The sequence below is a fragment of the Lepus europaeus genome, chromosome Y (assembly GCF_033115175.1).
Source record: "Lepus europaeus isolate LE1 chromosome Y, mLepTim1.pri, whole genome shotgun sequence".
NCBI lineage: Eukaryota > Metazoa > Chordata > Mammalia > Lagomorpha > Leporidae > Lepus > Lepus europaeus.
In genome coordinates, this window is record NC_084851.1 from 1,643,090 (window position 1) to 1,670,076 (window position 26,987).

Sequence of the window (26,987 nt, forward strand, 5' to 3'; positions counted from 1 at the left end):
TTGAAGTGAAATGGACACTGTGAGAAACAGTGAGTTGATCAGCTCTTGTCCTGACTGTTGATGTACAATGCAATACTTTATCCATTTTAGTATTTTTTTCTGTTCTACTTAATACTATTGGTTGAACTCTGTAATTAATACACAGTTATTTTTAAGTGTTGAAACTTAAGAGAATAGGGATCCCTGTAAAAATAAGAGTGGGAATAAGAGATGGAGGAGATGTATAATGGGGGACCTGTTCAATAGGACTTGCCCCTAATGGTGGAGTTAGAAACGTGCCAGGGGATTCCAATACAATCCCATCAAGGCGGCATGGACCAATGCCATCTCACTAGTCCAAGTGATCAATTTCTGTTCACAATTGATCACACTGATAGGTCAAAGACTCAAAGGGATCACACAAACAAGACGAACTAGTGTCTGCTAATACTAACTGATAGACTCAAAATGGGAGAGAAGGATCCAACATGGGAAGTGGGAGACACAGCAGACTCATAGATGGCAGATGTCCTAAACAGAACTCTGGCCTCAGAATCAGCCGTTAAGGCATTCGGATCTGGCTCAAGAGCCCATGAGAGTGTTTCAGACATGGAAATCCAAGACACTGGCAAAAAAAATGACCTAAATGAAAGATTTCTGTGAGATCCCAGTAGAAAGAAGTGGCCTTCAAAGAGGGAGATACCCTTCTCTGAAGGGAGGAGAGAACTTCCACTTTGACTATGACCCTGTCTGAATAAGATTGAAGTCGGCAAACTCAAAAGGCTTCCATAGCCTTGGCAGCTCATGACTAGAGCCTAGGGAGATTACTGACGCCATAAACAAGAGTGTCAATTTGTTAAGCCAACAACAGCGGTCACTGTGTATTTACTCCTCATGAAACCAAACGAGCACCTCCATCACGGTCTCTCACAATGATATAACCAGTTCACATGGGTCCTGTGACCACTCCATGTCCTCCTCAGGATCTCTCACAAAGATAGCATAGGTACAAAAAGGTGATGTCCCCATCCCAGTCCATCCACCCGGGTCTCTCAAGGATGTAACAGGGGCACAGGGGCCCTGAGCCCATCCCAGGTCCTCCATTGGGGTCTCTCACAAGAATATAATAGGTGCACAGGGGCCTGAGCCCACCACAGAACCTCCATCCAGATCTCTCACAAGGATACAACAGGTGCACGGGGACTTGAGGAACCCCCAGGATATCCATCTGGTTCTCTCACTAGTATATAACAGTTGCACAGGGACCTAAACCCATCACAGGACCTCCATCTGGGTGTCTCACAAGGATGTAACAGTTGCACGGGGGCCCTCAACCCGTCCAAGGTCTCCATCCGGGCCTCTCAGTAGGATATAACAGGTGCACAGTGACTTGAGAAAGCTTCAGGACCTCCATCCAGGTCTCTCAGAAGAATATTATGTGTACAGGGCCTTGAACCCATCACAGGACCTCTATCCGGGTCTCTCACAGGGATATGACTAGAGCACGGGGGCCCTGAGAAAACCCCAGGACCTCTATCAGGTCTCTCACAAGAATATAACAGGTGCATGGGGCCCTGAGCCCACCCCAGTTCCTCCATCCAAGTCTCTCACAAGGATAGAGCAGGTGTATGGGGATTTGAGAAAAACCCAAGGCCTCCATCAGGGTTTCTCACAAGGATATAATACATGCTGGGGACTTGAGAAACCGCCATGACCTCCATTTGCATCACAAGGATACAACAGGAACACAGGATCCTTGAGCCCACACCAGGTCCTCCATCTGGGTCTCTCACAAGGATATAACGAGTGCAAAGGGGTGATGAGTGCATCCAAGAACAACCACCCGGGTCTTCTCAAGGATATAACTGGGGCACAGGGGCCCTGAGCCCATAGCAGGACCTCCATCCGGGTCTCTCACAAACATAACAGGTACACAGGACCCTGAGCCCACCCCACTTCTTCCATCCGGGTCTCTCATAAAGATATAACAGGTGCAATGGGTGATGTACCCAACCCGGGACCTCCACCCGGGTCTTTCACAAGGATGTAACAGGTCCACAGGGGCCCTGAGCCCATCCCAGGTCCTACATATGGGCCTTTCACAAGCACATAACAGGTGTATGGGGCTCTGAGACAATCCCCAGACATCAATCCGGGTCATTCACAAGGATATAACAGGTGCACAGTGGCCCTGGAGACCCGGATGGAGCCCTGGGGACCTGGATGGAGCCCTGGGGACCCGATGGCGAGTGACTGACAGCCAGTGGGGACTGGAAGAACCCACCCAGTGCCACTCAGGGCTGATTGACAGCCATCAGAAGACCGCAGAGCCCACCCCCTGTCACTCAAGGGTGACTGACAGTGTAGGGAGACCCAGAAGTGCTCCTCGGTCCCCTCACCAGTTCGCTCTGCCTGTCAAATAAGAAAAATATGTTAAACAACTGGGACCATGCTGGGGACGAGTATATTTCAACAGCAGGAAGCAGAGGGAGCCAGAGATGAACAACTGTGGAACGTTCTGAAGCATTCTAGAACATTCTGGAACAATCCAGACCATCCCGGAACATTTCAGAACATTCTGGAACATTCCGGAGCATACTAGCACATTCTCAGGTGGGAGGAGACGCTGAGGCGAGCAGGGGCAGAAATCATCTGAAGGGCGGGGCGGTTCTGGAATGTTCTAGAATGTTCCGGAACCTTCTCCAAGGCAGGCGTCCTAAGGGTGGGCAGGTGTCTGTTGGAGAGACAGGAAAGCCGAGTCAGAAGGGGAAAGCCGAGTCAGCGCCGGGTCAGCCCTGAAGCCCCCGGAAGCCTCACCCGTGTCGGCCATGCGCAGGATGTTCTCCCGCGGGATCCTGTGCTGCTCCATGAGCCTCGCGTAGTCCTCCAGCCGCTCGTCGTTTATGACCTTCAATCTGACTGTGGCAAGAGTCGGCGCCGACTGTGTACATACGCTTTAGTGGGTGCCTACTGCATACACTCGCTTTAGTGGGTGCTCACTGCATATGCTCACCCCCTCTAGTTGGCACCAACTGTATATGCTAGCGTTAGTGGGCGCCAAGTGTGTATGCCCAACATGTCTAGTGGGCACCAACTGTATACACTCGCTTTATCCAGTGGGCACCGATTGTATATGCCTGGCTGTGCAGCCCCCCTTCCCCAGTATACAGTTGAGGTCAGACTCTCGGGTCATGGTGCGTGTCCCTAGTGGGTGCCGCAGTGCACATATATACATGAGGGGGGCTCACCAAAAAGGAAGCTGACGTGGGTGGTGGTGCCGTCGGGCCTCACGTTATTGTTGATGACGATGAGGCTGTCGGGGTCCCGCCCCACGAGCTGGAAGTAGTTCTGGCCCTCGACTGTAGGGAGAGAGGTGGGTGTGCGGGATGTGCCGGTGCATGCTGGGACATCCTGGGATTGTCTGAAACATAACTGGAACATTCTGGAAAATTCTAGCACGTTCTGGAACATTCTAGAACATCAAGGAACTGTCTGGAGCATTCTGGACATTGTGCAACATCCTGGCACATTTCTGGGAACATTACAGAACATCCTGGAACATTCTGGGACATTCAGGACACTCCCCTAGGGCCTGCTAGACAGTTCCCTGGGTCATCTGGAACTGTCCGGAACGTTCCGGAACGTTCTGTACTCACAGTCAGCGGTGTAGACGTCATCTGCGTTCTTCCGGGCCATGACCGTGTGTGGAGTGCAGACCCTGTTCTTCCTGAATAAGAGACCAGGAACATGGCCGCTCGCTGTGGGCTCCACTGCTCCTGTCTGCTCTCCCTCTGGGCTCGCCTGGTCCCCCTGGCCTGCTCTTTGACTCTGGGATTGGCTGGCCCTGTCTGCTCTCAGGTCCATGACTCCCCTCTGCCCGCCTGCTCTCTGACTCTGGGCTCGATGACTCCAGTCTGCTCTCTCTCCCTACGCTCAACTGGTCCCCCCTGGCCTGCTCTTTGACTCTGGGATCGGCTATCCCTGTCTGCTCTCTCCCAGCTCCTTGACTCCCCTCTAGCCCGCCTGCTCTCTGACTCTGGGCTCGATGACTCCTGTCTGCTCTCTCTGGGATCTCTGGGCTTGGCTGCTCCTGGCTTCCCTGGTCTCTGGGCTCGATTGCTCCCCCTGGCTCTCTGTCTCTGGCATCTCCTGTCTGCCCTGGCCCCGCCCCCTCACCTGACATAGAAAAAGACGTTCAGGGTGTTGCAGTCCTCCTGGCACTCAACATGGCGGAGCAGCATGCGGTGCGGCCCCCCCTCCTGGACCTGGTCCAGGTTGTCGGCGGCGATGGCGAAGGTGCACCAGGGCCCCGAGATCTGGGCAGGACAAGAAATGACGTGAATGAATGATATGGCCGAAGACACAGGGCGAGTGTGTGATGCGAAGTCAGGATACCTGGGCGGGGTCAGCGCAGGCCACGGCCAACGCGAGGGCGAGGAGGAGAGCCTTCATCACCGTCGTCATCTTCATCGCCATCGTCTTCATCATTGTCTGAGCCTGTGGGGACCGGGCATCTATTTATTGCTGGGCTGGGGCGGAGTGGGCGGGGCCAAGGTTGTGCAAACATCCTGGTTGGCGCCGGGGACATTCTGGAACATCCCGGGAGCTTCCAGGAAATTCGGGGAGATTCCTTCATGGGTTCTTGGGGTTTGGAATTTTCCAGATCGCCTGGTGGGTATTTCCAGGATTCTAGAATGTTCTAGAATGCCCAGGGAATGTCCTTGGCATTTCAAGGAATTTTGTAGAACGTTCTAAATATTCTTAGGATGCTTTCCAGAGCACCTGGTGAGCGTCCTGGGGCCTTACACTGTTCCAGAAGACACCGGAGGAGAACAATCTCAGCATTTCCTAGAATTTTCCAGAATGTTCTAGAATGTTTCCAGAATGCCTGGTGTGTGTCCTCGGGGCCTTAGACTATTCTAGAGCACGTGGTCTTGGAGTGTTCCAGAATACTGGTGCACGTCTTAGAATTTTCTAGAATGTTCCAGCATCGGGATTTTTTTTTTTTTTTTTTTAGCTTTTTTCATGCCCAGGCACCCATACGCGACCTTGAGAGCTCCGGGGAGGTCACTCCGATCTCTGCCTCAGTGGAAAAACTGACTTGGACCGGTTCTGCATTGTGCAGAACCATTTTCTGCTCCACTCACTCCAGGGGTCCAGCAGGCTCTGGCCAGAACGAACTGGCCAGGATAAGCGTGGGAGTGTGCACAGGGCCCCCATGAGACCATGCAGCATGAAATCAGGAAGATTCTACAGTGTTTCTGGCTGCTGGAATGTTCCACAATGTTTCTCCAGAAGTCTCTGGAAAGGTCTAGAACATTCTTTTGTCTGCCAGGAGATCTTTTTTCTGAGAGAAAATGCCAAAATATCACCAAAAATGAGCTTTCCATAAAACAAAATTAGAAAGAAAAGTCCCAGAATTTTCTAAAAAACCTTAAAAATGACAAAAATGAGCACCTTACTTTCTAGTTCCATTCCTTTCATTCAGCCCATCTTCTACTCTTACCCACTTCTCAACAGACTACATTTTCCTGTAGCCAGAACCCCACTCCTTTAGCTCCCTTGCCTGCCACTGACTGTACTGGGAACCTGTCAGTTAACACCTGGAAACCCCCAACTCCTTGGCTCTCCTGCTGCCCTGACGGGACCCGGAAGCTGTCAGTCTGTGACGAGGACCCCACCCCTCGGCTCTCCTAGACACTGACAGGACCAGGAATCTGTCAGTCTGTGACGAGGACCCCACCCCTCGGCTCTCCTAGACACTGACAGGACCAGGAATCTGTCAGTCTGTGACGAGAACCCCACCCCTTGGCTCTCCTGCTGCCCTGACAGGACCAGGAATCTGTCAGTCTGTGACGAGGACCCCACCCCTCGGCTCTCCTAGACACTGACAGGACCAGGAATCTGTCAGTCTGTGACGAGGACCCCACCCCTCGGCTCTACTACCGCACTGACAGGACCAGGAACCTGTCAGTCTGTGACGAGAACCCCACCCCTTGGCTCTCCTGCCACCCTGATGGGACCCGGAGGCTGTCAGTCTGACATGAGAAACCAACACCTCGGCTCTCCTGCTACCCCTGATGGGACCCGAAACCTGTCAGTCTGCCACCTGAACCCCACCCCCTTGGCTCTCCTGCCGCCCCTCATAGACTGGGAACCTGTCAGTCAGCCACCAAACCCCACCGCTTGGCTCCCCTGCCTGCCCCTGATGGGAAGGGGAACGTGTTAGTCTGTGACAAGAACCCCACCATCAAGGGGTGGTCTATGCCCCAACCAATCACAGCGTATTGCCAGGCAGGCTCTGTTGCCAGGTGGGTTTCAAAGCCATCCAATCACAGCCTGTTGCCAGGCTGTTTCCAAACCCATCCAATCACAGCCTGATGCCAGGCAGGCTCTGTTGCCAGGTGGGTTTCAAAGCCATTCCTGAGTAACTGATGCTTGCTTGCCACAGGCCATCTTGGCATGGCCTTCTCATTCCTCCACACATGGGGTTCTGGCCACAGATTGAGAGGCACTCAGGGGAGCTAAGGAGTTGGTGTTCTGGCAGCAGAGTGACAGGTTCTGGGTTAATTAGGGGCAGGCAGGAGAGCTAAGGCCATGGGGTCCCTGCCGCAGACTGACATGGCCCGGTACTGTCAGGTGCAGGCAGGGGAGCCAACAAGGGAGTTTCTGGCCCTAGACTGACAAGATACCAGTCCCGCCAGAGGCAGCAGGGGAGACAAGGAGGTGGCTTCTGGCCCCAGACTGACAGGTTCCGGTCCCATCAAGGACAGGCAGGGGACCCAAGAGAGGGCCTGGTAGCCCCAGCCTGACACATCCTCAGGCCAGAAAGAAGCAGTCAGGGGAGCCAGGGAGTTGGGGTTCTGGCTGCAGACTGACAGCTTGCCGGCCCAGACAGGGGCAGTCAAGATAGCCAAGGAGGTGAGCTTCTGACTGCAGAATGACAGGTACCAGAACCCTTAGGGGCAGTCAGGGGAGCTAAGGATGTGGGGTTCTAGCCACAGAGTGACAGGTTCCTGTTCCAATCAGGGGTACTCAGGGGACGTGGGGTTCCGGCAGCAGAGTGGCAGGTTCCCGGTCAATTGGGGAAAGACAGGGGATCTAAGGACATGGGGTTCCTGCCACAGACTGACGAGTTCAGGTCCATCAGGTGCAGGCAGGGGAGCCAAAGAGGTGGGGTTCTGGCCCTAGACTAACAGGTTCCCGGTCCCATCAGTGGCAGGTGGGAGAGCAAAGAGGTAGGGTTTTGGCGGCAGACAGACAGGTTCCCGGTCCAGTCATGGGCAGGCGGGGGGGGCCAAGGAGGTGGGGTTCTGGCCACAGACTGACAGGTTCTGGGTCCATTCGGAGAAGTCAGTGGAACCAAGGAGGTGGGGTTCTGGCCGCAGAGTGACAGGTTCCACCTCCATCAGGGGCAGGCAGAGGAGCTAAAGTGGTTGGTTTCTGGTCACACACTGACAGGTTCCAATCCCGTCAGGGGCAGTCAGCGGAGCCAATGACGTGGGGTTCTGTGAGCAGACTGACAGGTTCCCAGTCCCGTCAGGGCCACTCAGTGGAGACTAAGGGGGTGGGGCTCTGGCTGCTGCCTGACAGGTTCCTGGTCCCGTGAGAGGCAGGCAGGTGAGCTAAGGACATGAGATTCCTGCCGCAGATTATGAGGTCCCCAGTCCCATCAGGCGTAGGCAGGGTATCCTAAGGAGGTGGGGTTTTGGCCACAGTCTGACAGGATCCTGGTCCTAAATGTCCAGGCGTGAGAGCTAATGGGGAGGGCCTGGTTGCAGACTGACAGGTTCCCTGTCCTGTAAGGCCAGGCATAAGGTGAAAAGGTCCTTAAGGTGAAAAGGTCATGCCAAGATGGCCACTGGCAACAGAAATTGCCTGGCAACAGGCCATGAATGGATGGCTTCTGAAACCCCATGACAACAGAGGAAACCACATGACAAAGGAGCATGACTGACTGCAGGCCGTGATTGGATGTTTCAGAACCTGCCTGCCTGGCAACAGGCTGTGATTGGATGGCTTTGGAAACTGCCTGGCAGCAGGCTGTGATTGGGTGGGGCATAGACCGCCCCTTGAGCGCATTGGCTGGTCTTGGCTATATAAGCAGCTGTAGCAACTGAAATAAATGAGTCTGCGGGCTGCTCGCCTCAGGCCCGCGTTCACCTGACTCTGGGGTCCGTGTGGTGACTCCGCGCCTCGTGCCCCCACCACGCTCCTCCTCTCAGAACGAATCCTCTCAGGAAGAAATAAACTTCAACAGTTTCTTGGCTCACCTGAGTGCCCCTGATGAGAACAGGAACCTGTCAGTCTGTGGCCAGAAGCCCAGCTCCTTATCTCCTCTGCCTGCCCCTGCTGGATGAGGAATCTTTCTTTCTGCAGCCTGGACCCCACCTCGTCTCCTCTGCCTGCCCTGATGGGCCCAGAAACCTAGAAGCCTGTGGCCAGAACCTCACCTCTTTAGCTCCCCTCCCTATCCCACATGGACCCAGAGCCTGTCAGTCTGCCGCTAAAACCAGAGCTCATTGGCTCCTCTGCCTGCCTCTGATGGACCCGGAACCTGTCAGTCTGTGGCCACAAATGCACATCTTTTGCTTGCCTGCCTGCCCCTGTGTGGACTGGCAACCTATCAATCTGCAGCCAGAACCCCACCCTCTTAGTCTCCACTGAGTGCCCCTGACATGACCAGGAACCTGCCAGTCTGTGGCCAGCCTCCACCTCTTTGCTGTCCTGCTGGCCATACTGGACCAGAAACTTGTCAGTCTGCAGCAGGGGCCACAAATCCTTAAGTCTGCTGCCTGCCCCTGATGGGCCCAGGAACCTGTCAGTCTGTGGCCAGCAAATCCCACCTCCTTGGCTCCCCTGCCTGCCACTTATGGACCCGGTATCTGTCAGTCTGCTGCCAGAACCCCACTTCCTTGCATCCCCTAACTGCCCCTGACTGGACAGGGCCTATAGTCTGTGGCCAGAACCCCACCCCCTTAGCTCTCCTCTGGCCATACTGTACCAGGAACCTGTCAGTCTGCTGCCAGAACCCAACATCCCGGGCTCACTTGCCTCCCCTGACGGGACCCAGAACCTGTCAGTCTGATGCCAGAACCCCACCTTTTTGGGCCTCTGACTGCCCCTGAAGGGTCCAGGGACCAGTCAGTCCATGGCTAGAACCCCACCTCCTTAGCTCCACTGTCTGCCCTTAATGGACCCGGAACATGACAGTCTGAAACCAGAACCACACAACATGGCACTGCTGACAGCCCCGGATGGGACCAAGAACCTGTCAGTCTGCAGCCAGAAGCCTACCTCCTTGGCTCCCCTGCCTGCTCCTGACTGGACCAGGAACCTGTCCGTCTGTGGCCAGAACCCCACCTTTTAACTCCCTGCCTGCCCTTGATATACATGGAACCTGTCAGTGTGCAGCAAGAACCCGAGCTCCTTGGCTAACCTCAATGCCCCTCATGGCACTGGGAACCGGTCAGTCTGCCGCCAGAACCCCACATCATTGGCTGCCCTGACTGCCCCTGACAGAAATGGGATCCTCTAGTTGGTGGCCAGAACCCCACCACGTTGTGGCACTGAGTGCCCCAGACTGCACAGGGAACATTTCAGTCTGTGGCCAGAACCCCACATCCTCAGCTCCCCTGCTTGCCCCTCAATGGCCCAGGAACCTGTCAGTCTACTGCAAGAACCCCATCACCTTGCTCCCTGATTGCCCCTAGCTGGACTGGGAACCTTTCATTCTGTGACTAGAACCACACCCCCTGAGGCTGCCCTGAGTGCCCCAGACTGCACAGGGAACATTTCAGTCTGTGGCCAGAACCCCACATCCTCAGCTCCCCTGCTTGTCCTCAATGGCCCAGGAACCTGTCAGTCTACTGCAAGAACCCCATCACCTTGCTCCCTGATTGCCCCTAGCTGGACTGGGAACCTTTCATTCTGTGGCTAGAACCACACCCCCTGATGCTGCCCTGAGTGCCCCAGACTACACAGGGAACATTTCAGTCTGTGGCCAGAACCCCACATTCTCAGCTCCCCTGCTTGCCCCTCAATGGCCCAGGAACCTGTCAGTCTACTGCAAGAACCCCATCACCTTGCTCCCTGATTGCCCCTAGCTGGACTGGGAACCTTTCATTCTGTGGCTAGAACCACACCCCCTGAGGCTGCCCTGAGTGCCCCAGACTGCACAGGGAACATTTCAGTCTGCCACCAAAACCCCAGCTCCTCTGCTCCCCTGACTGCTCCTGACTGGAAAGGGAACCTGTCAGTCTACGGCAAGAACACCACCTCCTTGCCTCCCCTGACTTTCCCTGACTGGACTGGAAACCTGTCAGTCTGTGACAAGAACCACAACTTCTTGGCTCCCCTGACTGCCTCTGACTGAACCGGGAACCTGTCAGTCTTCAGCCAGAATCCCATCTCCTTGGCTCCCCTCCCTGCCTCTCAATATACGGGGAACCTGTCAGTCTGCAGCCAAAACCCCACCCCACCCCTGCCTGGACTTACTGGAACTGGAACCTCTCGGTATGCAACAAGAACCCAACATCCTATGCTCCATTGCCTCCCCCCGTCTGGACCGGGAACTTGTCAGTCTGCAGCCAGAACCCTACCACCTTAGGCTCCACTGAGTGCCTTTGATGAGAATGGAATCCTATCAGTCTGAGGCCAGAGCCCCACGTCCTTAGCTCCTAGGCCTGCAAATACTAGACTAGGAACCTCTCAGTCTGCGCCCCTGCGAGTTCCTGATGGACCCAGACCTGTACGTCTGTCGCAAACCCCACCTTCCTGGCTCCCCTGCCTGCCCATGACAGGATCTGGACCATCAGTGTGTGGCCCAAACCCCACCTCCTTGTCCTCCCTGCCTGCCCCTAAAGAGACTGGGAACCTGTCAGTCTGCTGCCAGAACCCCACCTCCTTGGCTTCCCAGCCTGCCTCTGAGTGGACCAGGAACCTGTCAGTCTGCTGCCAACCCCACCTCCTTGGAACTCCTGCCTGCCACTAATTGACCGGGTATCTGTCAGTGTGCCGCCTGAACACCACCTCCTTGGCTCCCCTGAAAGCCCCTGACTGAACCAGGACCTGTCAGTTCCTGACAGGTTCTGCAGCCAGATCCCCACCTGCTTAGGCTGCCCTGTGTGGCACTGACTGATGCGGGAACATGTCTGTGGCCAGAACCCCACATCCTTAGCTCCCCTGATGCCCTTGACTGGACAGGGACCTTGTCAGCCTGAGCCAGGGACCCCACGTCCTTAGCTCGCCTGCATACCCCTGATGGGACCGGGAACCTGTCAGTCTGCAGCCAGAACCCCACCTCCTTGGCTCCGCTGCCTGCCTCTGATAATACCAGGAATGTGTCTGTCTGATGCCAGAACCCCACCCCGTGGTTCCCCTGCCTGCCACTGACTGGACCAGGAACATGTCAGTCTGCAGGCAGAGCTATTCCCTATTAGCTCCCCTGCCTGCCTGTGAAGGAACTGGGAACCTGTCAGTCTGCAGCCAGAACCCCACCTCCTTGGCTCCCCTGTCTGCCCCTGATGGACCCGGAACCTGTCAGTCTCGGCCAGAATCCCACCCCTTGGCTCCCCTGCCTGCCCCTGAGGGCACCAGGAACCTCTCAGTCTATGGCCAGAACTCCACCCCTTTACTTCTGCTGCCTGCTTCTGATGGACCCAGAAGAGGTCATTCTGCTGTTAGAACCCCACTTTCTTGGCTTCCCTGATGGGACCAGGATCCTGTCAGTCTGTGCCCAGAACCCCACGTCCTTAGCTCCCCTGACTGCCACTGACTGGACCGAGAAACTGTCTGTCTGCTGCCAGAGCTCCACATCCTTAGGTCTCTTGCCTCCCGCTGACTGGACCAGGAACCTGTCAGTCTTGGGCCAGAAGCCTACCCCCTTAGCTCCCCTGCCTGGCCATAAAGAATGTGGAACCTGTCAGTCTGTGCCCAGAACCCCACACCCTTAGTCTCCCCTGCCTGCCCCTGATGGACCCAGAATCTTTCAGGTGCATCCAGTACTCCACCTCGTTAGACTCCTCTGCCTGCCGCTGACTGGACCGGGAACCTGTCAGTCTGCAGCCAGAAGCCTACCCCCTTAGCTTCCCTGCCTGGCTATACTGACCCAGAACCTGTCAGTCTGTGGCCAGAACCCCACCTCATTATACTCCACTGCCTACCCATTGCAGGACCCAGAACCTGTCGGTCTGCACCCAGAACCACACCCCCTTTTCTCCCTGGCCTGCTCATACTGGACCGGAAACTTTTCAGTCTGCACCCAGAACCCCAACCCCTTAGGCTCTCCTGACAGCCACTGAATGGACCAGGAACCTGTCAGGTTGCGGCCAGAACCCCACCCCCTTAGCTCCCCTGCTTGGCAAAAAGGAACAAGAAGCTGTCAGTCTGAGGCCAGAACCCACTTCCTTGGCTCCACTGACTACCCCTGAATTGACCGGAACCTGTTAGTCTGTGGCAAGAACCCCACCCCTAGCTGCCCTGACTGCCCTGATGGGACCAGGAATCTGTTAGCCTGCAACCAGAGCCCCACCCTTTTTATTTATTTAGTTAGTTATTTATTTTTGACAGGCAGAGTGGACAGTGAGAGAGAGAAACAGAAAGGTTTTCCTTTGCCATTGGTTCACCCTCCAATGGCACCACAGCTGGCACGCCATGGACGGCGCACTGCGCTGATCCGAAGCCAGGAGCCAGGTGCTTCTCCTGGTCTCCCATGGGGTGCAGGGCCCAAGGTCTTGGGCCATCCTCCAGTGCACTCCCTGGCCACAGCAGAGAGCTGGCCTGGAAGAGGGGCAACCGGGACAGAATCCGGCGCCCTGACCGGGACTAGAACATGGTGTGCCAGCGCCACAAGGTGGAGGATTAGCCTAATGAGCCATGGCACCAGCCCAGAGCCCAACCCTTTAGCTCCCCTTCCTGCCCCTAAAGACCAGGAACCTCTCAGCCTGCTGCCAGGACCTCACCCCCTAAGGCTGCCCTGTGTGGCCCTGAGGGAACCCAGAAATGGCAGCCTGTACCCAGAACCCCACTTCCTGTGGCAGCCCTGAGTAGCCCTGACTGTACCTGTCCATGTGTAACATGAACCCCACGTCCTTAAGTCCCCTGACTGCCCCTGACAGGACTGGAAACCTGTCCGTCTGTGGCCATAACCCCAACTTTTTGCTCCCCTGCCTGCGCTTGAGTGGACCAGGAACCTGTCAGTCTTCGCCCAGAACCCCACCCCCTTCTTTACCATGCCAGGCCATTCTGGTTGGGAACCTGTCAGTCTGCACCTAGACACCATCTCTTTAGGCTCCCGTGCCTGCCAGTGACGGGACCAGGAACCTGTTAGAATGTGCCTAGAACCCCACCACCTTAGCTCTCCTGACTGTCCCTGACTGAAACGGGAGCCTGTTTGTCCGCAACCAGAGCCCCACCTCCTTGGTTCCCCTGACTGCCCATGACAGGACCTGGAACCTGTCAGTCTGAGGCCAGAACCCCACCCCCTTAGCTGCCCTGACTGGCCATAAGGACCAGGAACATGTCAGTCTGCAGTCAGAACCCCATCTCCTTTGCTCCCCTGCCTGGCCTTACTAGACCAGAACCTGTCTGTCTTCAGCCAAACCCCATGTTCTTAGTTCCCCTGCATGACCCTGACTGCACCAGGAACCTGTAAGTCAGCACCTGGAATCCAGACCTGTAAGCTCCACTGCCTGTCCATACTGTACAGGGAACCTGTCAATGTGCAGCCAGAACCCCACCCCCTTAGCTCCCTTGACTACCCCAGACTGGACCAGGAACCTGTCTCCCTGCAACCAGAACTCCACTGCCTGTCCCTGATGGACCCTGAACCTGTCAGTCTGTCACCAGAACCCCACCTCTTTGGTTCCCCTGATGCCCCTGTATGGACCAGGAACCTGTCAGTCTTCAGCCAGAACTACATCTCTTAACTCCCCTGCCTAGCCACATGAGGCCATACACCTGCCCTTCTAAGGCCAGAAGCCCACCTCCTTGGTCCTCTGAGTGCCCCTGACTGGAACGGGAACCTGAGGTCTGCTGCCAGAACCCCAACCACTTAGCTCCCCTGCCTGCCCCTGATGGGACCGGGAAACCTGTCAGGCTGCAACCAGAGCCCCACCTCCTTGGTTACCCTGACTGCCCATTACGGGACCAGGAACCTGTCAGTCTTCAGCCAGAACTACATCTCTTAACTCCCCTGCCTAGCCACATGGGGCTGCACACCTGCCCTTCTAAGGCCAGAAGCCCACCTCCTTGGTCCTCTGAGTGCCCCTGACTGGACGGGAACCTGAGGTCTGCTGCCAGAACCCCAACCACTTAGCTTCCCTGCCTGCCCCTGATGGGACCGGGAAACCTGTCAGTCTGCAACCAGAGCCCCACCTCCTTGGTTACCCTGACTGCCCATGACGGGACCAGAAACCTGTCAGTTTGCGGCCATAACCCCACTCCCTGAGGCTGCACTTTGTGCCCCTTTCTGGACTCAGAACCTGTCATTCTTCTGACAGAACGGCACCTCCTCTGCTCCCCTGAATGCCCCTAACTGGACTGGGAACCTGTCAGTCTGCAGCCAGAACCCCACCCCTTAGGCTTCACTAAGTGCCCCTGATGTGACCAGGAACCTGTCAGATTCAGGCCAGAACCACACCTCTTGGCTCCCTGCCTACCCCTAATGGCCCTGGAATCTGTCAGCCTGCCACAAAAACCCCCGCTCCTCAGCTCCCCTACCTGCTCCTGACTGTACTGGAAACCTGTCAGTCTGCAGCCAGAACCACACACAAGGAGTATGTCCTGAGTGCCACCGCCTGGAATGGGAACCTTTCAGTCTGTGGCCAGAACAGGACCCCCTTAGCACAACTGCCTGGCAATACTGGACCAGGTCCTGTATTCTACAGCTAGAACCTCCTCCCCTTTGCTCCCTTGCCTGACCCTGAGCGGACTGGAAACCCGTCATTCTGCGGCCAGAACCCCAACCTCTTAGGCTCAACTGAGTGCCCATGAATAGAAGGGAACTTGTCAGTCTGCGGGCAGAACCCCATGACCTTAGCTCCCTTGCCTGACCCTGACTGGACCAAGAACCTGTCAGCCAACACCTGGAAACTCTGACCTCCTTCGAACCTCTGCCTACCGCTGAGAGGACCAGGAAACCTCTCTGTCTGCAGCCAGAACCCCACCCACATCATTAGCTCCCCTGCCTGGCCCTGACTGGACAGTGAACCTGTCCGTCTGCGGCCAGAACCCACCCCCTAGCTTCCCTGCCTAGCCACACTGGTCTGGAAATCTGTCAGTCTGTGCCCAGAACCCCAGCTGCATGGCTCTTCGGCCTGCCCTCAATGGACTGGGAACCTGTCAGTTTGCGGCCAGAACCCCACCCTCCAAGGCTGCCCTGCGTTTCCCAGACCGGACCGGGAACCTGTCAGTCTGCGGCCAAACCTCAGCTCCTTAGACTCCCCTGCCTGGCCTTACTGGTATGGTAACTTGTCAGCCTGCAGCCAGAGCCCCACCTACTTACATCCCCAGCCTGGCCCCACTGGACTGAGAATCTGTCAGTCTGCGACCAGAAACCCATCCCCTTAGCTCCCCTGTCTACGCCTACTGACCCGGAACCTGTTAGTCTGCGGCCACAACCCTACCTCCTCGGCTCCCCTGCTTGCACCAGACAGAATTGGGAACCTGCCAATTTGCCGCCGGAACTCCACCTCCTTGGCTACCCTGCCTTGCCTTCTGGTATGGGAGAGAGAATGGGTGGGGCTTCTGTCACAGACTGACAGGTTCCGGGTCCCGTCAGGGGCGGCAGGAGAGCCGAGGGGTGGGGTTCTCGTCACAGACTGACAGGTTCCGGGTCCAATCAGGGGCGGCAGGAGCGCCGAGGGGTGGGGCTCCTGTCACAGACTGACAGGTTCCGGGTCCAGTCAGGGGCGGCAGGAGAGCCGAGGGGTGGGGCTCCTGTCACAGACTGACAGGTTCCGGGTCCAGTCAGGGGCGGCAGGAGAGCCGAGGGTGGTGTTCCTGTCACAGACTGACAGCCTCCGGGTCCCGTCAGGGGCGGCAAGAGAGCCGAGGGGTGGGGTTCTTGTCACAGACAGGTTCCTATTCTAGTCAGGGGCAGGCAGAGGAGCTAAGGAGGCGGGGTCCAGTTAATGACGGGCAGGTTCCCGGTCCCATGACGGGCAATTGGTCAGCCTCAGGGGTGGGGATCTAGGCGCAGACGGGCAGGTTCCCGGTCCAGTGAGGGAGAAGCAGGTGTGGACGTTGGGGAGTTGGGCGGAAGTTCTGTGGGCTTTGTTATGTGACTGGCATGTCGCCCGTCCACTCACTGGCAGGCATGGGCGAGCCGAGCCCAAACTGGCATCTCCGTCGTCCAATCAAAGTTAGGTTGCGCGGTGAGCAGGATGGACTTCTGGGTTCAGGTTGGCAGGGGCAGCGTCCATTCATGGCGGGCAGGGGAAAAGAGTGGAGGTGTTGTGTGCAAAAATGTGCAGTCAGAGAGATTCCTACTAGGGCCGGGGGAAGAGGGTGGGTTTGTAGGTGCTCACTCAGGGTCCCCGTCCTGTCAGGGTCAGGCAGTGGCGGGAACAGGGCGCATTGTGGGTACAGCTCGGATAATGACCGACACTGTCGCCCTGGAGTCACGCTGGACAGGGGCGGGAAGAAGGTGCCATTTTGTAGTAGATTGGCGCTTTAAGGTGGCAGTCAGGAAGGAGGCGGGTTCTGTATGCCGATTGGCATTGCCCACGTCCAGTAATGCAGACGGTAGGGTCGAGGGCGAGGAGGTGGCGCGGCTGCTGTCGTGGACTGGCAGGTTCCTCGCCCACTCTGGGATAAGCGAAGGCGGGTGGGGCGGGGTTGAAGAGGGGAATAAGGCGGGGTGGTGGGTTCTGACTGGCAGGTTCTCCTCCCAGTGAGAGACAGGCCTGGGGAGCTTCAGGAGGCGGGATTATGGGCTCAGACTGGCAGCACCCCCGGCCAGTCAGGGGCTGGACGAGGAGGGTTGCCAGTCAGCGCAGAGAATTTCCCAGTCCTCTTTCCCGACCCTGCTTTTAAACGAGTGGAGGAACTGTCAGTCTGAGCCCAGGATTCATTCTCTTTCCCTGCTCCTGAGACCGCCGAAGGACCCTGATTGGACGCAAGTCCTGCCAGGCTTTTCCCAGAATCCCGCCTCTGCTTGTCCTAGGTTACATAGGGGACCTGCAAGTCTGCGCCCTGGACATCGTCCTCTCCTAGCGCTCTTCGTCCTGTCGGGCGGCGGAAATTCCCGTCTCTACTCAAAATTGCACTGCCGTGGACGCGGGGGCCCGGTCCTGAGTGGCCTGTAAGGGAGCTGATATGCGTTGACTGGTCACGTATACGTCCTCAGGAGCTTCAACTCTTTTGACTGATATAAGCTGCGTCTTACGATGTAGGGCCTTCAGTGGTGTAGCTCGTGTTGCGCCAAGGGCTGCGTTGCCGGTCGTAAAATCCTGCGCCGCGCAGAGATACGGCGTCGTAAACTGTCGTAAAGCCGCTTCCGATTGGTGATCGTGACAGCGTTCGTCTTCCGGTAAAACTTCGTTGTTACATCGCGGCGTGTGTTGCGTCGCCGTGAGTAGAACCGTCTGTGTAATAAAGCTGCAGAGCCTCGCTCGTAATTGTGCAACGAAAAACCTTAGTGAAGTTGGTGTGCCCACTATGCCGAAAAATAAAGGTAGCTGTAGTCGATTCCAATTAATTACTGTCCTTAACTGTGGCCACGAGTCTAGGCCATTCTGACCGTTTTTCTGTCTTGAAAAGTTAACCTGTTTTTCAATTTAGTCCCAGTGAAAGGGATTAACGTTATATTTCACTTTGTATTTTCGGCCGAAAAAGATGGGCTTTTCCCGCTACACTTACTTCACAGTCGTTTTGGTAGATATTGACTTAATTTAAAACTTTTACAACTGCGATTGCTTAATTATTTTGTAAATACTTCATTTAAAAACTCCAAATTCTGTTAATTTCTCGGCACTCAAAATTCATGTATTTTAAATTTTCGTCAAAGTTAAAAAGAACTCCATTTCATACTTGAAAATATTATACTGGTCACTGATCTTAATTGCTTGAACTTCATTAGGTAAAGGAGGTAAAAACAGGCGCAGAGGTAAGAATGAGAACGAATCCGAAAAAAGAGAATTGGTGTTCAAAGAAGACGGACAAGGTAAGAATTTACAATTATATTTCTTTGATTTACCATATCATTAGTAAACATTACCATCTTAAACTTCAGCATTTGTATCTCATGTCACCACTGCTGTTTCTCAATTTTTATAGTCAACACCTGTTCATAGTTTATTCACTAAATGACTTAGTATACTAACTCTCCAGTGAAGACATATTGGTGACATGTTTATCAACATAGCTTTTTTTTCAGGATTATATGGGTAGAAACAAGATGATACAAGGACAAGTAATTTCACCAATTTCTACCATATAAATGAAATAAAACAGAGTACTAACGCTTAATAATCTTTTATAGCAGTAAATAATCTTAAATATTATACATTAGCTCATGGCTTCTTGTGAGTAAAAACTTCACTGTAAATCTTTCAAATAAATAAATAAATCTTTAAAAAAAATTTTTTTATTTATCTCACAGGTAGAGTTATAGTCCATGAGACTGAGAGACAGACAAAGATCTTCCTTTTCCATTGGTTCACCCTCCAATGGCTGCTGCAGCTGGCACACTGTGGCCGGCGCACTGCGCTGATCCAAAGCCAGGAGCCAGGTGCTTCTCCTGGTTTCCCATGCAGGTGCAGGGCCCAAGCACTTGGGCCATCCTCCACTGTCTTCCCGGGCCACAGCAGAGAGCTGGCCTGGAAGAGGGCAACCGGGATAGAATCCGGTGCTCATATGGGATGTTAGCATTGTAGGCCAGGGTGTTAAACCACTCCACCACAGCACTGGCCCCATAAATAAAATCTTAAAAAAAAATCCACATTGGACACTTAACTCAGAAATCAGGAAAAGTGACCAACTGTCATGTGAAAACTTCACAATTTAGGTTTCCAGATTTATGAAAATATAATTATAAATTCATCAGTATTGTGTTATAGAGTTCTGAAGTTTTACCAGTGTGAGGATTTTGTGGTCATCAGGTACATTAATAGGAAGCTGCGTCAGAACTGGAGCAGTGATGACTTTCGCATGTGATATAGGCATCCCAGCCCACTGTATAAGATTGCGTATTCCTAGGCCTGTTTCTACTGAGATTGGGCCTGATGTTGTCAGCTGAGAGAAGCAGTAGAAAATGACTCAGCCTAGAGGCTATTGTGGCCCTCTGGGAAATAAAGCAACAAAAGGGAAATCTCTCTGTGTCTGTTTCTCTCTGTCTAAGTCTGACTTTTCAATAAATAAATCTTGAAGAAAATCACTGAGATTTTTATGAGAACAAAGAACATTTTTTACAACACTTTTATTCTCCTCAGAGTATGCGCAAGTAATCAAAATGCTGGGAAATGGACGATTAGAAGCAATGTGCTTTGATGGTGTAAAGCGATTATGCCATATTAGAGGAAAATTGAGAAAGAAGGTAGGTGTATAGATTTCGTTTATTATAAAATTTGCTACAAAGAATTACTTTACCTCAGGTATACAGCTGTTTGGCCAAGCAGTTCAATTTTGTAAATTGGAACAATTATTTATTTGAGAACACAAATAAAACTTCTTAAAAGATTCTATTTGTATAAAGAATTGCTTCCTTATGGTATATTGCAGCTGCAAATGTTTACTGGATAGTTAATATAGAAATGATAGATGATTTCTACAAGACTACATTCAAGTAAATGTTAATGTGGAAAAAAAGTTTTTTAATTTTAAAAGTGACAAAAGAGATGGATAATTCATTCAGTGTATGTGTTAGATTTTGGATTGAGTTAAATAATTGTAAATGGTATGGGAAATTTGAATGTGAAGTCCTATAGATTCCTCTTGAAATGTATGCATTGTTTAAGGACAGTATCCATTTCACCTGAACACTTTTAAAAAACCTCCTATGCAATGCATTTCATATTTTGGTACCAGAATTTCTTTTTTTTTTTTGAACTGTTGGCAAACCCTTTGTAATACATGTTTTGTGGAAAGATTCATTTAACATTAAAAATTATCTTCATATGAAAATAATATGCAGTAAATTGTGTTTCATAGGTTTGGATAAATACCTCAGACATTATTTTGATTGGTCTCCGAGAGTATCAGGTAAAAATCAAGTTTAAATTTATGTTGCAGCCTCTATAGCAAGTCATTAATAGTTAGGAAACACAGAATTAACATTGTTGGGCAATTCCAGGCCAATGTGTTTTTAACCATTCTGCTGTCCACATTTTGTTTAACACTACAGTGTTTTTACTACAATTTATTAATTGTGTATTTGTTTTTATTTTTTGTAAGAAGACTTGGTTAATACAGTTTGTATTTATATATGTATCTGTTTTAAATATTTGTTTATTTATTTGAAAGGCAGAGTTACAGAGAGGCTGAGACAGAAGCAGAGACTGAGAGAGAGAGAGAGAGAGAGGTCTTTCATCCGTTGGTTTACTTCCCAGTTGGCTGCAACAGCCAGAGCTCCAGGAGCCAGAAGCCAGGTGCAGCTCCGGCCGTTGCAGCCATCTGGGGAGTGAACCAGCGGATGGAAGACCTCTCTCTCTCTCTGTCTCTACCTCTCTCTGTAACTCTGTCTTTCAAATAAATAAAATAAATCTTTTAAAAAAATAAAAAAACTTGCAGAATGCACAGAGCAGTCAAAGCTGAAATAAGCCAAAACCAGGAACCTGAAACTCAATCTAGTTTTCCTATAGGAGTTGAGGGTTGTCCCAACCTCTTTAGTTTTCCTAAAACCTGTTCTTAAGTCATAATTTGTTGTTTTTTGAAACTGAATATTTTGTATGTCATTATGGTGTCTTGTTGCTACTGCTTGTTTTTGGTGATTTATGAAAAACAGAAGACTGTTTGCCTGTCCTGCTTTATTCAGATGAAATTACAGATGTCCTATATTTTTAATTATTTAAAATTATATATCTTTTTCTACTTGTTTTCGAATTTTTTTTTTGACAGGCAGAGTGGATAGTGAGAGAGAGAGAAAGGTCTTCCTTTTTGCCATTGGTTCACCCTCCAATGGCCACTGCGGCCGGCGCACCGCGCTGATCCAAAGCCAGGAGCCAGGTGCTTCTCCTGGTTTCCCATGCGGGTGCAGGGCCCAAGCACTTGGGCCATCCTCCACTGCACTCCCGGGCCACAGCAGAGAGCTGGCTGGAAGAGGGGCAACCGGGACAGAATCCGGCACCCCAACCGGGACTAGAACCCGGAGTGCCGGCGCCGCAAGGCGGAGGATTAGCCTGTTGAGCCATGGCGCCAGCCTGTTTTAGAATTTTTTAATAGAGTACGGGTGGGTAAAGGAAGAAAAGCAGTGCAGTTTTTTACAAAAATATAATTTATCAAATAGCTGATGATATCTTTCTGTTGTGAGTTTTACAAGTTTGTTTATTTCTAAGGATAACAAAGCGGACGTAATTTTAAAATACAATGCAGATGAAGCTAGAAGTCTGAAGGCATATGGCGAGCTTCCTGAACATGGTAATATCTATTATTGTTAATCTACTCTGTCATAGATAATTTCATTCTTTGTGTTTAGGTGAAGGAATTTCATGGAGTTGTGTGTAACATTAAATATATACACTTTCTGGTGAGTTTGTAAGTTTGCAAACTTTGAAACCTGGATTTATATAAGATGTCTGTCAAAGTAACACATTATTAGGATTTTTCCATTTAACATTTCTCAACCGACTCATGGTTTTCATTTTTTTAAAAGATTTTATTTATTTGAGAGGTAGAGTTATAGACAGTGAGAAAGACAGAAAGATCTGAAAATCAATTGAAATTCTTTGCATTTTAGGAAGTGCCAATATCTGTGAATTAGTCTAGCACCTCCTTTTCTCTTTTATTATTTATTTATTTTAAAAAGATTTATTTATTTATTTGAAAGGCAAAATTACAGAGAGACATAGAGATGAGACACAGAGAGAGAGGTCTTCCATGCATTGGTTCACTCCCTGATTGGCCACAACAGCTGGAGCTGTGCTGATCTGAAGCCAAGAGCCAGGTGCTTCTTCCGGGTCTCCCATGTGGGTGCAGGGGCCCAAGGACTTGAGCCATCATCCACTGCCTTCCCAGGCCACAGCAGAGAGCTGAATGAGAAGAAGAGCAGCCAGGACTAGAACCGGCACCCATATGGGATGCTGGCATTTCAGGCAGATGCTTAGCCCAGTATACCACAGCGTTGGCTATGAATCACTTTTATTTCTTAAATGATAAACATGGTTTGACTGAATCTTGCTCTGGTTTGCTAAGTTTCTCCTGTAGTTGGAGAACTAGTTGTTTTAATCTCATGATGTTTTATACTTCATGTGACTATATGTTGTTTAGTCATGCTTGTTTGGTGTTTTTGAAACATAGTTGAAGGCATAGAGGTATTAAGGTAGTGTAATTAAAATAATTTTGCACTGAACAAAAGTGCAGCACATATATCCTCTGTTGTAATGACTTAATAATAGATGAATTTCTGGGGATTTTATTGTTAAACTGCTTTATATAGCTTCATAAAGCAATATATATTGCTCCTAATAGCAGAACTTTGGTTGAATGGAAGGTTGGCCTATAATAAGGCTCTTGTGGTTACTCATTTAATAGCATTTTAATTGTGTAATGAATGTTTTTTATGCATTTATTATTTATTTAGCTAAAATCAATGAAACAGATACATTTGGTCCTGGAGATGATGATGAAATCCAGTTTGATGATATTGGAGATGATGACGAAGACATTGATGATGTAAGTACATGACCCTAAAAGTTGAGTGGGTGTATTTGGTAATAATGTTCAGTGCTTAATGCATAATGGAAATGCCATAAATTTGAATATATTATTAGAAAGAATCTAGCCAAGGTGTTTATACTTGGACAAACATTAGTATGGAATATTTCCTCTCTCAAAAGTAATTGTTAACTTTGGCAGTGGATATTGCATGGTTACAGCTTGTATAAGCAGAGTTTCTAAATAGATATTTCTGTTAAATAAAATAATAGTGTGTTGAAGATTTTTGTTTGAACTAACTTAGTGGTATACTGAAATTGCTGCATTTTTTTTAAAGGTTTATTTGAGATGCAGAGTTACAGAGAGGTATGAGAGAGAGAGAGAGAGAGAGAGAGGCAGAGGTCTTCCATCTTCTGGTTCACTCCCCAAATGTCTGCAATGGCTGCGTCTGTGCTGAGCTGAAGTCACGAGCTAGGAGCTTTTTCAATGCGGATGCAGGGGCTAATTTACTTATTTTGAAAGAGATTCAGGGAGAGACAGAGAGAGACAGAATCTTCCATTTGCAGATAGCTGCAGCAGCCAGTGCTGTTCTAGGTAGCTTCATTTGGATCTCCCATGTGGGTGGCAGGACTGTCTGCCTGGGCCATCTTTTGCTGAATTTCACAGGCCATTAGCAGGTAGCTAGATCAGATATGGAGCAGCATGGATGCTGCTCTTCAAGGCAGAAGCTTAGCTCACTATTCTACAGTGTGCTGGCCCTGCTACAAACTCTTAAACCCTGGTTGTGGAGACGAATATTATGGAGCATGTAATAGGAAAATACTAATTTCTTTGTGAGGCATTGTTATTGCCCACATCCTTGGTTTGGTCTTGTTGCATGCTTATTTTGTGCAAACTTAAAAAAGTGATGAGACGCACAGAACTGAATGCCTTGCTACTGTTCTGTTGTTAAATCAATTTAAATGAGACATCCTGATTTTGTATTTATCTATTAAAATAATTATATAGCTTACATTTCAATCTAGATTTTTTCTTACCACAGTGCAATAAAAAGTTCAGAAAAAAACATGTGCACACACACACACAATGCATATATAGAACAACGCAAAATGATTTTTTGCAGTTATTTTTGACCAGGTTCATGCAATATGATAACCAGAGTTTCCAAAAATTATGAAGGCCAGTATCTTCGTGTATGTACATTAAAAAATTTTAAGCACAAAGTAATCTGCTGTTTTCATGTAAGTTTAATATATAGTTTATACCTATAACAATCTATCTTGAAACATACAGAACTTCATTTGCAGATCCTATATAAGATGGATTCCCAAGGGTAGAAAGTGTTAACAGTTAATTTCTTTGTCAAGCATCAGAAGTGTAACTATCATGGATTCAGGGTAGATTTGTGCATTTTTATAAGATTTTACTTTTCCTTCATTACCTAAAATCCTAACAACTTCTGGATCATTTTTCTGGGAGGTTTGTAGGTTATATAATTTTGCTCCTGTGAGTAATCACTCAGAGAACACATTTGGGTAGGACTGTGCCTCACCTAATTGTTAAAGGACACAAGGGTATACTGAACTTTTAAGGATATTTCCCATAGTAGAACATCTGAAAGAGAAAGATTTTACTGATAGTAGAGAGGAATTGAGAAAATGTAATGTATAATCTATTTCATTTAAAAGGAATTTGACATGTAATCCTGAAGAGATTCCTGTGTTACAACAATTATTTCTTCATGGGTCTCTTTCTTTTCACTTACAGATCTAAATTCAGTTTTCATTTTCTGAAGACATTAACTGGGAATTTTGATCACCAACTTAAGAAGAATAGAACTTTATTTACCATGAGTATAGTTTATTAAAGCAAATTGTCTTAATTCCATTGTTTTGTTTTAATGTATTTACTGTACTATATTTCTTTAAAAATTGATGTGGAACCATCTAAGGCGACATATTAATTCTTTATTTTTTTATATAGTGAGACTTTGAAGTAAAACATGTTTAGAAAAGAGAAAAAAAATGCCTTTTCTACCACTGACAGCCACAGTTGCAAGAAATTGATGTTTAATCAGAACTGAAAATCAAAATTGAAAGTCATAGATTTGTCTGGAATAGTATTTAACTAATTTCTACAGTCTATGGACTTGTTCTGTATCTTTCAGAAATATACTTATGGTCTCTATAACATTTAAGGATGATCAAAATGTACTTTGGAATGGTGTCAGCTTAAGTATTTTTATACTGAGTTTGTTACCTTATATATTTTTGTAACTATTTGTTTTCATCCTTGTAAGTCCATTTGTAAAATGCAGTTTTCAAAATAAGGATGTAAGTTGCAGTTTTGAATTTATAAGATTTGTGGCTCTAGAAATAGTATGTTGAAACTGGAAGAAGTAGCATAGTAGTTGATGCCGTTTTCTTTTGCATGCACAGAAAAATTGTGAAGATGGTAAGGTGCATCAAGTATTTTTTACCCTATGAAAAGTATATGTTAAAAGGTGAAATTTTATTTATAACAGTCATCCATTGTAAGCCAGTTTTAAGCTTCATAAACAGATAAATTCAGTATTTAAGTGGAAAATAACTTCTTAGTAAATTTTTTAAACCAAAAAATTGTAAATCTCTTCCTGAACTTGGAGTATGGTATTCTTCCTGTGTACACAAAACTTCCTGTCATTTTCCAGCTCCCTTGCCTGCCACTAATAACCCTGAACCTATCACTTTGGGGCCAGAACCCCACCTCCTTGGCTCCCCTGCCTGCACCTGAGGGGACCGGGAACCTGTCAGTCTGCGGCCAGAACCCCACCTCCTTGGTTACACTACCTGCTCCTGATGGGACCGTGAATCTGTCAGTAAGCAGCCAGAACCCCCCCCTTTAGTATCCATCGAGAGGCCCTGACGGGACCAGAAACCTGTCAGTCTTCGGCCAGAGCCCCAGGTCCTTAGCTCCTTGATTGCCCCAACTGGATCGGGGGACCCGCCAGTCTCGCTAGAACCCCCTGTCTTTAGCTCCCTTGACTGCCCCTGACTTAACTGGGAACCTTTCAGTCTTTGGTGAGAACCCCACTCTCTGAGGCTCCCCTGCCTTCCTCTGACTGGTTTGGGAACCTGTCAGGGTGCGGCCAGAAGCCCACCCTCTGAGGCTGTCCTGAGTACTCCTGAAGGGACCGGGAACTTGTTCTTCTGTGGGCAGAAGCCCACCTCCTTTTCTCCCCTGCCTGCCCCTGATGGACCCGGAACCTGTCAGTCTGCAGCCAAAACCCCAGCTCCTTGGCAGCCCTGACTGTGCCTGACTGGACCGTGAACCTGTCAGTCTGCAGCCAGAACCCCACCCCCTTGGCTTCCCTACCGGCCCTTAATGACCCAGAACCTGTCAGTCTGTGGCCAGAACCCCACCTCATTATACTCCGCTGCCTACCCATTGCAGGACCCGGAACCTGTCGGTCTGCACCCAGAACCACACCCCCTTTTCTCCCTTGCCTGCTCATACAGGACCGGAAACTTCTCAGTCTGCACCCAGAACCCCAACCCCTTAGGCTCTCCTGACAGCCACTGAATGGACCAGGAACCTGTCAGGTTGCGGCCAGAACCCCACCCCCTTAGCTCCCCTGCTTGGCAAAAAGGAACAAGAAGCTGTCAGTCTGAGGCCAGAACCCACTTCCTTGGCTCCACTGACTACCCCTGAATTGACCGGAACCTGTTAGTCTGTGGCAAGAACCCCTCCCCTAGCTGCCCTGCCTGCCCTGATGAGACCAGGAATCTGTTAGCCTGCAACCAGAGCCCCACCCTTTTTATTTAGTTAGTTATTATTTTTGACAGGCAGAGTGGACAGTGAGAGAGAGAGACAAAGGTCTTCCTTTTTGCCGTTGGTTCACCCCCCCAAGATGGCCGCTGTCTCACTCCCAAGATGGCCACCACCTCACTCCCACGATGGCCACTCTCTGACTCCCAAGATGGCCACCTCCTGGGCCACAGCAGAGATAGACAGTGAGAGAGAGAGACAGAGAGAAAGGTCTTCCTTTTCGCCGTTGGTTCACCCTCCAATGGCCGCTGTGGCCGGCGCACCGCGCTGATCCGAAGCCAGGAGCCAGGTGCTTCTCCTGGTCTCCCATGGGGTGCAGGGCCCAAGCGCCTGGGCCATCCTCCACTGCACTCCCGGGCCACAGCAGAGAGCTGGCCTGGAAGAGGGGC

General features: G+C 50.5%; 2 protein-coding genes across 3 annotated transcripts; one reads left to right on the top strand and one right to left on the bottom strand.

Moving 5' to 3' along the window:
* Window positions 1-2,440: 2,440 nt before the first annotated feature.
* Window positions 2,441-15,694, bottom strand: LOC133754045 (female-specific lacrimal gland protein-like). 2 transcript variants are annotated; one of them, XM_062184661.1, is made up of 8 exons: window positions 15,606-15,694; window positions 8,143-8,262; window positions 4,375-4,476; window positions 4,156-4,295; window positions 3,636-3,706; window positions 3,228-3,338; window positions 2,797-2,898; window positions 2,441-2,713 (listed from the first exon to the last, which is right to left on the bottom strand). In XM_062184661.1, the coding sequence occupies exons 3-8, from the start codon at window positions 4,465-4,467 to the stop codon at window positions 2,628-2,630; spliced, it is 603 nt and encodes a 200-aa protein (XP_062040645.1). In that variant the 5' UTR covers window positions 4,468-4,476; window positions 8,143-8,262; window positions 15,606-15,694; the 3' UTR covers window positions 2,441-2,627. The 2 variants fall into 2 exon arrangements, with proteins under 2 accessions (XP_062040645.1, XP_062040644.1); XM_062184660.1 differs by having other exon boundaries at window positions 2,797-2,920.
* A 1,824-nt stretch (window positions 15,695-17,518) lies between these two features.
* Window positions 17,519-24,824, top strand: LOC133754046 (eukaryotic translation initiation factor 1A, X-chromosomal-like). Its single transcript, XM_062184662.1, has 7 exons — window positions 17,519-17,656; window positions 18,062-18,145; window positions 19,413-19,516; window positions 20,131-20,181; window positions 21,474-21,555; window positions 22,718-22,809; window positions 24,559-24,824. The coding sequence occupies exons 1-7, from the start codon at window positions 17,641-17,643 to the stop codon at window positions 24,562-24,564; spliced, it is 435 nt and encodes a 144-aa protein (XP_062040646.1). The 5' UTR covers window positions 17,519-17,640; the 3' UTR covers window positions 24,565-24,824.
* Window positions 24,825-26,987: the final 2,163 nt, after the last annotated feature.